We start from the raw sequence: 11,509 nt of genomic DNA on the forward strand, positions 1-11,509 counted from the left end.
CCAAAGATATTAAAGATTTGTAATAACCAGTGCTGAAAGTCATTTAGAAACAAAAGAAACCTTATTTTTGTCAACTGTCATTTTTAAAGAAACCCCAAGTTTTTATTGTGGTGCAAATTACTTCAAAGGAGAAAACTTTTTTTAATGAAGATTTATACTTCTGGCAATATTTCCATGACGTCTTTCAAATTTGCTAATACTCTCAAGGAAGGGATCAAAACATTTACAATCACTGCCTATGATATTTCAACTGGATGAAGTAATGTGTTATGTAATTCTGTTTAGGTACTCAGGAAACTTCAGGAATTTCATGAAACTTTAAAGTTCCTCATGATTTGATCAAATAAGTGCTATGTGAGATTAAAAATGACTGAATGCAGTCTCCATGCTTTATTTTGAGAATGTGTTACTTTCTATTTCAAGCATTTCTCAGCAGATTGTATGCCCTTAATCCTGGTTCATGTGTAACAAGAGAAAAATAGGCTTTTGACAGTCCAAACCTGTGTTGGGAATGTGGATCAGACAAATTACAATGCAGACAGAGCTGAGTTGACTCTGGTCCGACTCCAAAATCCAAAAATAATGGCGGGGAAGGGATTTTGTTTTGGAGAGGTTACTGTCCAAAAGGAAACCAGGCCATCTTGCACACTCCACAATCCCCCAGTGGAATGCTGTGACCCCTGCGGTCTGTCTGCTGTGGCTGCTGTGCAGAGGGTAAAAGACCTCAGCCGCTTAGCACACTCACCAAATCTACTGACATCAAACAAGGGCCGACCCCAAAAAACAGAGGTTCATTCATGTTGGACTCAGCACTTTTCCTGGGAAAACAAATGTGGCAGTAAAAAAACGAATGTATGTACATATTTTAAGAAGCGCACTTTATTAGGGTCGGCAGAAAAGTCAGAGTATAGAAGCTAGTTGAACAATAAAGAGCCTGGTAATGTATGATAATGGTGTCATTATCAGTTCTGTTTAGTGTAATGAAGAGGCAGTGAGCGCAATAAAAGGACACTTCATTTTTAAAGAGAGGAACTGTTGCAGATCATGTGCTTTGACTGGTCAACTGCTGCTGAATTGTCTTCAAAGTCGTGTCTCGACTCCCTTTTTTGTCTACATTTTCTCGTAAACATGAAACATATAATTGTACTGGAAATAACTAGAAAATTGTAGGTGTCAGCTGGAAGACAAAGAGCTCGGTGTGTCACCGTCGTGGAAGCAAATCTTTTGTCATTCGAGAACTGAGATCATATTTTGGGATTGACTTCACTTCCCGAAATAAAATGTAATATAATGCAATACAAAATATAATACTTTTTTTTTCACTGAGATTGATCTATGCATTTGTCAAAAAAATAAAGGTGCAAAATAAGATTAGATTGGACATTTCAAAGGGAGTTTTTAAAAGGTATCTTAATGATCATTTTAAAGAAAAATGCAGCTGAACTACAGTTTATTGCCCTTTATGATTTTTAGACTTTCTTGTGTTATTGGCAATGTTTCTGTCTGTTTCCTGTAACTCTGTTTCCTTACCAGGCAACACATTGAAAATAAGAAAATTGTTCTTTATCTGTCTTGCCAGGAGAAAAAAAGGTTAAATTAAAAAAAAAATGTCACTAAGGATCATTTGCCGTTAACTCTGTAATATATTACAGCTTGGAAATAACTCAGAGTACTTGTTATTGTAATTGAAAGTAATGCAACACCTTACAATATTAGGTAGATATTAAGGTCGAGACGACTGTTGTTGTGAAGTTGGGCTATATAAATAAATTGAATTGAATTAAAAATTGGATAGTTATAATGCGTTAAATACTTACTTTTCAGTCATTTTCTTTATAACTCTTGGTTTAATTATCTCAATGAAATATTTTATATTTTTGGTAAAGTGAATCTGAATTGGAGTACCAGTCCTTCAGTCAGTTAAGTCCATACACATAAAAATATAGTTGTTCTTTTATGATTTAAAAAAAATCTCAAATGGATTGACTAAAAGCATTGGATTCGTTGTGTTAATTTACTGTATAAGAGAACTGGACTGAGTGGTCCCTCCTTTCTCTCATTCCACACAGGAAGTACACACTGGCTCCAAGAAGCCTAAATCCCACAGACTTCTATTGAGAAATTAACAGCTATTACTCAAAAGTCATTGAATTTGTCAGAATAACCATTCTTGCTCTGCTAGCTTTCTTTAACATGTTCTTGGTAATTGTAATTTCTCTTCATAATATTTTTATGTAGTGCAAGTTATTCACGTTATAAATTGGCCAATGAGATGCCTTAATAAAACTACCAGTATGTGGTGCCAGTTGGCCCAAATGTCGAACTTTTGAAAACAGATGTTGTGAAGCCCGCTGTAACCCTTGTGCTATCCTAGGCACTGTATCATTGGGAGTCGGGTCATCTAGACCCACTAGACAGTGCTCTGAACCTTTTTTCTTCAATGATTTGTGATCTTCACTGGTGTCCATGGATTACATGAAATCTTTCCACCTTTATCCACCTTTGTCATGGTAGGGAGAACACGTCAATGTAAGGGTGGGGTCATCTAAGATAGCACAAGGGTTAATGCAGGAAGGTTGTGGACTTCCAACAAGCTCACACCTGATTGATTGAGAGTGGTTGCCATAGAAACGTTGACTTGGACCGACTCGGACCAATCACTGCTTACAGACATCATCTGGGTCCAAATCAGAAGCGTCCATATCGTGAAAAAAATGTCAACTAAATTGAATTAATTTCATTGGACCATTTTTTTTATGAGTGATGTCCCACTCACTCGGTCCAGTCATCCAAAGCTATGCTCACACCGACCTCTGCCATGTCTGTTCAAGCGGCCACTTCTACAGAAATGTCTAATTAAAGATGCGTAAATGTGCATTTTGGGCTTACGTGTTCAAAATTCCTGCGTTACCGCGTGGCTACGCAAGTTTCTGCGACCATTTTTGGGCTCTAAGTACAAAATGCATAGCCATTGAACCAATGTTCAAAGTTAAACCAGGTAGAACTTTGACCAATCAGGGACTCAGATTTGGAAGTGATATGTGGATGGCATTCCTTTTAATTCATGGAAGTGCCAACGTATGAAATTTTATCATGGAGGAGAAATCAATAATTGTGGTTTAAGCCCCGCCGGAATTATAGGACACTGAGTCTTTCATACATCATAATAGGGCTGTGAAAGGAAAAGCCTGGAGCAAGATTCACAAGATTTGCACCACTTCAACATTTCACATCTAGCCTCTCATCTGGCCGATGTCTGTGGCTGGCTATTAAACAGGAGAAAAAGAAAAAGAAGAAGCCCCTCCCTGCATTTCCAGTGTGAACACCATAGGCTACACTCATGTTCAAGATCGCGCTAAGTGTGAAAGTTGCTTTACACTGTCATTGGTTAACTTTGGGGCACTTTTTTTAAGGTCTTGCTGTCTTAAACAAATATACTTGACAGTAAGTCTGATGTCAAACACTAGTTGTTGAACATGTACTGAGTAAAATGATACTAAAACTAGCAAAGTTTGTATGAACAGCTGCTGTTTTCTATGCACTTCTATGGTCAAACAAGGACTTCAGAAGAAGAGATCTTTTGACAGCACAAATGTTTACATAGACAGGAGAGAAGCCCTGTTTCAATCAGGCAACGGCTTCATTTTCCTGTCTATTAGCAGGAGACCACTGAACAAAGGGTGTCCTGAAACAAGCCTGTCAGAGCCGCATAATGCAGTGTGGCTGGAAGATAATGTGCACTCATTTAGTTTTAAACCTCTTCCACTGTAATTTAGATGAGCAAGAAGTTTATCTTTCCTGCAAACAAACTATAGTATGCACTTTAGTGGACATCAGGAGACATACATACTTTACTGGAAGCAGTGGATCAAGAGAATAAATCCGAAAGGCTTCGTTGCTCGCAGCATTCTGCATTCTGACTGAGGTCACATTGTTTTCCTGCAATCTGCTGACTGGATTTCCCCCATTTCCTTACTTCCCTGTGGCTGTCTTAAATGAGACTTTTCAGCGGGATTGTTGCCTCCAGCCAATGAAGAAAAAAAAAAGCAACTTAAAGGTCAAACTGACCTCACAGAGCAATAAAAACATGTGCAATAAAGCTACAAATTTGATTATTAAATAATTGGTGTGTTTTATCATATTTTTATTTTTTATGCTGTCGTAAAGGAAAGTTGTCTATGACTGTGGTGTTTTTAGGGACTGATACATACCTGTAAGTCAAAGAATTTGCTGTATCTCCGGTATATGACATGGGATGTGGTGTCTGAATATGTGACGTCGATTAGGTACACCTAGCAAAGAAAGCACAAAGAAAAAAAAGACAGATTATTGACAAAGCCATTATGTCAATGATGCCATGGCACCGCTTTAACCCTTCTGACTTAACTTCTAAGGTCCTTGAAGGTCAAATAAACACATTAAGCTCTTCCGCTTCAGTCTTTCATCGGAAAGTCATCAGGGGGTCAAAGGGGAAGCTAATGAATTTCAAGTAATACTTTTCATCAATTAAAATATCAGCACACCGTTCAGAGCACACAAAATATTTATTTTCACTCTTAATTGTACAACAATGACCTTCTCCAGAGACGCATCGTATTCCAAACTTTGTTTATAAAAAGAAAAGCAAATGGAGGCAGGTGCAGTTCACCAAGTAATCACAAGGGGCGTAAAACAAAATCATGGTAGTCCGCATGTACTCTAATGTAAGATGCAAAAAAGTACAAGTCTTTAAAAATGTTAGGAAAAGTTCCAAAAAGACTATTTCAACTAAAAGCTCATCTGCTAGCTTAGCAGCAAGTGTTTTCAAAGCTTTTGTGCATATGATGATCTGAAGGACAAAAAAAAAAAATCCATTAACTTCCTAAGAAGATGCACCAAAATACAAATAAAGTTACCTGCATCCATCATGATTAATGCATTAGAAACATGTGTTTTCCTTTTTGTAAGAGATGTAAAGCACTAAATGTGTGACAACCCAGCTTTGGGTTTGTCTGTAATGAATTAAGACCACTGCTGAGACACTTTTTTATGGGGTGTGTGTAATATGTGCGTGTATTGCCACTGGTGCTGCCTATCTAATGTGCCACAAGTCGCTGGAAGGAAGTGACACTTGAACATTGGGGACAAAAGACAAAGGGCCGCTTCTTTCCTCTTTTAAACCGGACATGCATTTCCAGTTGCTTAGCTCATAGATAATGTCATTTTATTTTATTTTTTTCCTCCTCTTCTTCCCTCATGGGGACTTCCCAGCCAAATCTGACATCCATCTTTAATCCCTGGGGAGGGGGGTTGTCTTTGCCCTGTAAGAATTGGCCTTGGGGTGTCTCACTGCAGGAAATTGATGGTGGAATTGATCTTAACTCTCAGGCTAATTAATCCAGATAAACCTGATGCACGGATTGATTTTTGCAGGATTTGTGCTTCATGGATCACCGTGTTGGATCACTTAGATCAGTGAGGTAGATCAGGATGGGAAATACAAGCATGTTTCCCCCAAAACAAGAGATGAAAGCAAAGGAAGTGACTAATGAACAATTTGCTGATGGCTTGTAGATTTTATGACAGAGAAAGCAAGTTAATGTTTGACAATTGAGGATTCCAAACAGAGCAATTCTTAGAGCATATTTAGAATTACTCTCTAAATACAGCAATTTTGTATCCTTGATACTGTAGTATTAGGTTTAGGGTTAGGAAGTAAGTAGATTTAGGACTAATTTCCTTTTGGTAATTATTTGGAATTTTTTAATCAAATTGTCCAGCTGGTTACTTCTCCGATCATTCTTTTTTTTTTATTTTAAATAGGATGAAATTAAAAAAATAGCCAACTTAAATTATTTTAAGTACTTTAAGCTGTTAAGTGTTTACTGAAAATCAATGACAACCATTTGTCTGAAAGGTTTTGGTGACTAGAAGCTATTTGAGACTAATAGCCTAAAATGTGAGTTTGGGATTCACTGGGGTTTGTTCATCAGACCAGCAGAGCACTGAGACATCACAGCTCGAAGAAGAGTTTGTGAGGAATGTGCACTTTAGTTTGTTTCTCAGTGATGTTTTTCGGTTTTTGTCATGTTCTGTTTTGAACGTCAGGCATAACAGGTTCCGATTGATAGTCATCCACAGCTGTCTGCATCTCAGTTCATTACCCTCAGTGTATTTAAATCCTTTTGTTTCGCCTTCGGGTCATCGGTTTGTCATGTTAAAGGTTATATATCAAACACAGGAGTTTCTGCCACAAGCCTTGTCTTCTCCCTTTGGGTCCTTCACTGCTGGTTCCTGATAACTGTCTAGTCTACATCTTTTTACTTCTTTATGTTGGGCTGCATTCACTACTGCTGACAGACTGTGAAAAATGTAAATCATTAGCTCTAAATTACATCTTTTATGATTCTTTAGCCTTAATTTTTATTTAAACTCATTCAACTTCCCAAAGTGTAGTCCAATTATTGACATGTTTTGTAACATATGCTAACCATATCATGGCCTTTCGTCATTTCCGTTCATTAATGGGGTAAAACAATATCCGGTTAAAAACAGAATCCTTATGTAAGCAGATTCTGAGCATATGTTGTGAATAAAGTTATTTGCATTTTTTTCCTCTGTTACACATACCGCCGAAAAGTAAATCGATGTAAATATTCTTTATCTGACTGTGTAGAAACTTGGTGACGGGAACTCTGCTGTAAATGCAATTTCCCCCTGGGACAAAAAAAGTATTCTAATTCTGAAATATTTAACGGCCAGGCTGATAACAGGAATAGTAAATGTGCTAAAATGATTATCCTAAAAAGGAATTCCCGAAGCTTTCCTATAGGGATTCTTTGCTGACCATAAAATGAAAGCTGTCATAACTAAGAAACTATTGTTAAAACGTATAACTACTATTACTGATGATTCAGATGGGGTGGTTAAGGGAATGTGGCTTGTTTGCTTCAGTAAGACTTACAACTCACTCTGACATGGATGAGATTCACTCTACAAAACATTGTTGTGTCACTTCAGCTGGGGATTCTTGAATTCTCCTCTGTATTTAAAAAACCTTTTATTTTTTGTTTAAAAAATAATTGTATCTTTTCCTTTGTCGTTTTGTATAAAGTTTGTATAAATTTGTCTATGAGTGAAATCAGCAAAATAAGAAATACAAAAAAAGGTGAAATCATTCATTTTTCAATAAAAAACAAAATCAGCTGTCATGATTAAAAAATAAAAGCAAAACAATCAGCTTTTTTGTATTCAGGTTGTACACGCCTTTTTTTTATAATGTTATATTAGATTTTTAACATGGGAATTCTTGTGAGATTATTCACTTGTGAAGCCAGCCTCTAGTGGTGACTTGAGGAAGTGCAGTATTAAGTATTTCAAATTTATTGCTGAAACCCGGCATAAATGGAAGTTTCCTAGAGTGGCTGACTCCACCCCTTCCAAACCGCTGTTAAGTTTTTGTGCCTTTATACTTCTGTCGTTGATTCAACTGACATCATACCAATAAAATATGCCGTCTGTTTTTAAGGTTTAGCCTACTTTACAAACTCACTAGTAAGATCCTTCCCTTAAATATTATTTTCGTCCCTTTTCCTGATTTTTTATCCTCTGGCTATATAAATGACAAATATATAAATTAAATAATGGTAAATGTGAGGCTTTACTTTCAGGTTTAAGTCAAAGTTCACCATGAATGTCATGAAATCCACAGCTCAACCTAGAGATGGCACAAATTAACAAATATTCTAGTTATCTCTTCATAATAAAAGCACCAAAACACACACACACACACACACACACAAAACAATAGTGTGAAATCCATCCTTTTTGTGTGTGTGAAGAAACCATCACCTAGAGTTGAGAAGAGCAAAACAAAGACTGGACTTACATAGTGTTTGGATGGACTCCTTCTCTTCTGCACGTCCACAACATTTACATCCAGGACGGTGCGGAACTGCATCTTCACAGACTTGTTGCACCAATATGACATAAATAGAGAGAATACATGTTTTTTGTTACAAAAGAAAGCTTTCAGCCACGAAAACCCAAAGCACGAAGAGCTCGCACAAACAAAAGCTGCAGAGGACACTTTAGAAAAAGTTATGCAGATCATGAAGGAGAAGAACAAATTCACACAATGGCTCACATGAAGAAACGTCGTCAGGCGGTTTTAAGAGTTCAGAAGATCCCCGTGAAGCATGACAGCGCAGTAAGAATGTTGTTAGCCAGGATCTTCCCCCCAAAATAATCGCTTTACTGCTAACTCCTAGGACAGGAGGACAGGGAGGACGGGGCGGTCCCTCCTCAGCTGGCTGAGGACACTTCATAGGATCCTTTACACATAAACTTACCGACTCAACCACGGAGACAGAAACAGATTTTTCTACCCTAAGTATATAATGCCAAATAAGTATTTGTCTTTATTTATTCAGGCTATTTTACTCTAATACGCAAGACAAAAAAAAAATGTGTATCACAGCGTTGCTGATGCACAGCTCTGCTGCCCTCTAGTGGATTTCCTTTAAACAACCAACATAAAAAATACAGTTTTGGAGGAAGCTAAAGTAATAATTTACACAACTAAATTGCTGCAATCTACAGTAGCAAATTATAAATAAATAAATAAGAAAGATAAATTGTGAGATTTTTTTTGTTCTCAAATGCTAAGATCAAAACCATTTGTTCCATTTAACCCTTGTGCTGTCCTAGGCACTTTACCATTGGGAGTTGGGTCATCTAGACCCACTAGACAGTGCGTTGAACCTGTTTCCTTTGATAATTTGTGATCTTCACTGGTGTGGATTACAGGAAATCTTTCCACCTTTGTCATGGTAGGGAGAACACGTCAATGCAAGGGTGGGGTCATCCAAGATAACACAAGGGTTAAAATATTATACAGTGTTGAGATGATTCATGTATTTAAATAGAACTATATCACCTTGTTATTGTGTGGCACATAAGTGGACCCTGAGCGTTTTTATGGCAGTCAAGTCGGATTGAAATGGAATATTATTAAATTTATATGATTTAGAGGCACATTTGTTAGTACTGTTAGTAGCAGTAAAAGTTTTTAGTACTGTTTTTAGTAAAAGTGCTGCTTAGAGTAAATCCAATTAATGCAAAGTTCACACATTGCATGGTAATTAAGCTATTATAGATAAAAAGTGAGAGGGAAACTATTTTATTCACATGTAGGACCAACAATGGACTTGTTGCACTCTCAAAATTTAACTCTGTGTAAATATAAAAGAACCAGAGCATTATCGTTATTTTAATCATTTGTTGAATGTTCCACAATGGCAATATGGAAAAGTGCATGCAAACTACACTTGCATTTAGAATTATTCAAATTCCTGATGACCTCAATTAGTTTTAATATTTTCATGTAGTGATTTTATTAGTTCATATAATAAACATAAAATATCCACAAGCTAATTCACCTATCCCTGTGTAACAACTTGTTTTATTGACAGAGTCACAGCAGAGTTGATCTGTTTTTGGAAGCTTTACTGAGTCATTATTTGCTTAATGTGAAAGCCTATTCAAGGATTCAAGGTGAGTTGTAGTTGTGAGAAAAACAAAGGTGCTTCCACAAAATTGGGATTATTTAATTAACCATTTCAAATGTTGAGTTTAGATGACAAACTTCCTCAGAATTGAGCGTGAAGGTCTTGAACTAGTTGTCTTGAACATCATGGATTCCCAAAAGTGTCAGACTATTTCAAAGAGCAAGCATTTTTTTCTGTTAGACAATAATCCAAAGCACATCTCAAAATCAGACAAAGCAGATCCAGGGGAAAAAAAAAAAACTCCCTGAAGTGGCCTTGTGAGTCAATAGTTTCAAATCCGATCAAATATCCATGGGATTTAAAGAAGGCAGTTGCATCAAGCACAACATCAATTGAGCAGCGTTTTAAGCATGAAGGATGAAAAAGGTCAAGACCTGGAAATAGCTTGTTAACACTTACAGAAAAACTTTGGTTATTATAAAAGGAGAAGCATACTCTACAAATCAATGTCTGCAATCAAAATAATACAAATATTTTACAATGCACTTATCTTTTGTTTGCCGTCTGTGTCCTTCATCTACACACCATTGCAGTGCCTTTTATTACAACTGCTCACTGTTTACATTTTAGATGCATTTACAGTACTGCCTCCTTAAAAAATGGAAAGTAGATAATTTAATTCTGATATAATAGATGGCCTAATAGGACTAAACGTCTATTTAGATCGGTTTTCATAATCCACCTAGCACCACAATCGATACAACCTCAAGATAAGTAGTAGAAGTGTTACTTTTGGGAAGTTTATTTATAATCTTATAAAAGTTTGCTGATTTTTACAAAATCTGTAATATCCGATTGCATTGCTGTTCTGCTCAGCCTACTGGGGGAAAAAAGGATAAACAATCGTCAAACTTTGGGGACAGTAACATGAGCGAGATGAGTGGAAACAGAGTGGAAACAGAGGAGGTTGAGCAGCACGTCCTGCAGTAGAGATCCAGGAAACGAGCTGCTTTTTTTTAATTCAGACTTTACTGACAAACAACATAATACAAAAACAGACTAAAATGTCTAAGGGGGAACTGAAATGTGTACAAATTGCAGCAAAACATAATATGGATGTATTTAAACATATATATAAACATATATAATATTTAAGAAAAAAGAAACATCAATCTTTGGGGTTTCATGCATTTTAAATTGTTTAAATTCAAATTAGTTTGAATTGCCTTTTGGTTTTAGAAGTTGTTTGATAATGTTACAGTACTCACTGATTTAATTAAAAAAATGTTGAAATCTAAGCTTGGAGTTAGACCATTTGGCTTTATGAATATGGAATTTTGCTACAACTAAAAATAACTGTGTAATAAAAACAACATCTTTGTCTACTTTGTCATTAAGGTAACCCAGAATAATTTCTTTATTAAAAAACATTTACAGTTTAAGTTATATCATATCTGCAAGTTGGGAGAGTTTAAATTCTCTTCCTAAAGCTGTAATACCTCGGAATTTACATTTTTAATATGAGGGGCCACAACCTGAGCAACTAGTAAAAAGAGGAGAGGGGTAAAAGGGCAGCCCTGCCTAATTCCTCTGTTAATGTCAAACCTGGGAGTTTTGCCGTGTGCAAGTTTAATCATGGAGCTGTTACATCCATTGTACAGAACCTCAATCGCGTTAAAAAATATTTTACCTAATCTGAATTCTTTAATAAGTCGAATCATGAAACTTTGACTAATTGTGTCAAATGCCTTGCAAAGTCAACAGATAGATTAAACTAAAATCTATTCATTAGGAAACGAGCCGCTGCTTGCTCCATTAAGCTCCTGGGTGACATCACAGTTTTTAACGGAAGCACACCTAAGACTCTTTCAACCTAAAGGTCTTTAGCGTTCTATGCTAATCCAGAGGCTCGTTTGTATCTTGTTTCGAGCATTATTGACTGTGTATTGGAATCCAAACGTGTTATATATGAGTTATCTTATACAGTCGGTGATTCAAGCATTTAATATAATTCGCAGATT

At 36.4% G+C, this 11,509-nt stretch overlaps 1 protein-coding gene across 2 annotated transcripts in view; it reads right to left on the reverse strand.

The window, feature by feature from the left end:
- sh3pxd2a (SH3 and PX domains 2A) overlaps positions 1-8,260 on the reverse strand; it is a 53,449-nt gene extending 45,189 nt beyond the window's left edge. For both annotated transcript variants that reach the window (XM_011484398.2, XM_004077089.4), the window contains exons 1-3: positions 8,126-8,260; positions 7,868-7,948; positions 4,212-4,292 (exon numbers count right to left, since the gene is read on the reverse strand). In XM_011484398.2, coding sequence (XP_011482700.1) covers positions 4,212-4,292; positions 7,868-7,939 — 153 coding nt within the window. In that variant the 5' untranslated portion in view covers positions 7,940-7,948; positions 8,126-8,260. The remainder of the gene's footprint in view (positions 1-4,211; positions 4,293-7,867; positions 7,949-8,125) is intronic.
- Between the last annotated feature and the right edge of the window lie 3,249 nt (positions 8,261-11,509).

The sequence above is a fragment of the Oryzias latipes genome, chromosome 15, assembly GCF_002234675.1.
Source record: "Oryzias latipes chromosome 15, ASM223467v1".
NCBI lineage: Eukaryota > Metazoa > Chordata > Actinopteri > Beloniformes > Adrianichthyidae > Oryzias > Oryzias latipes.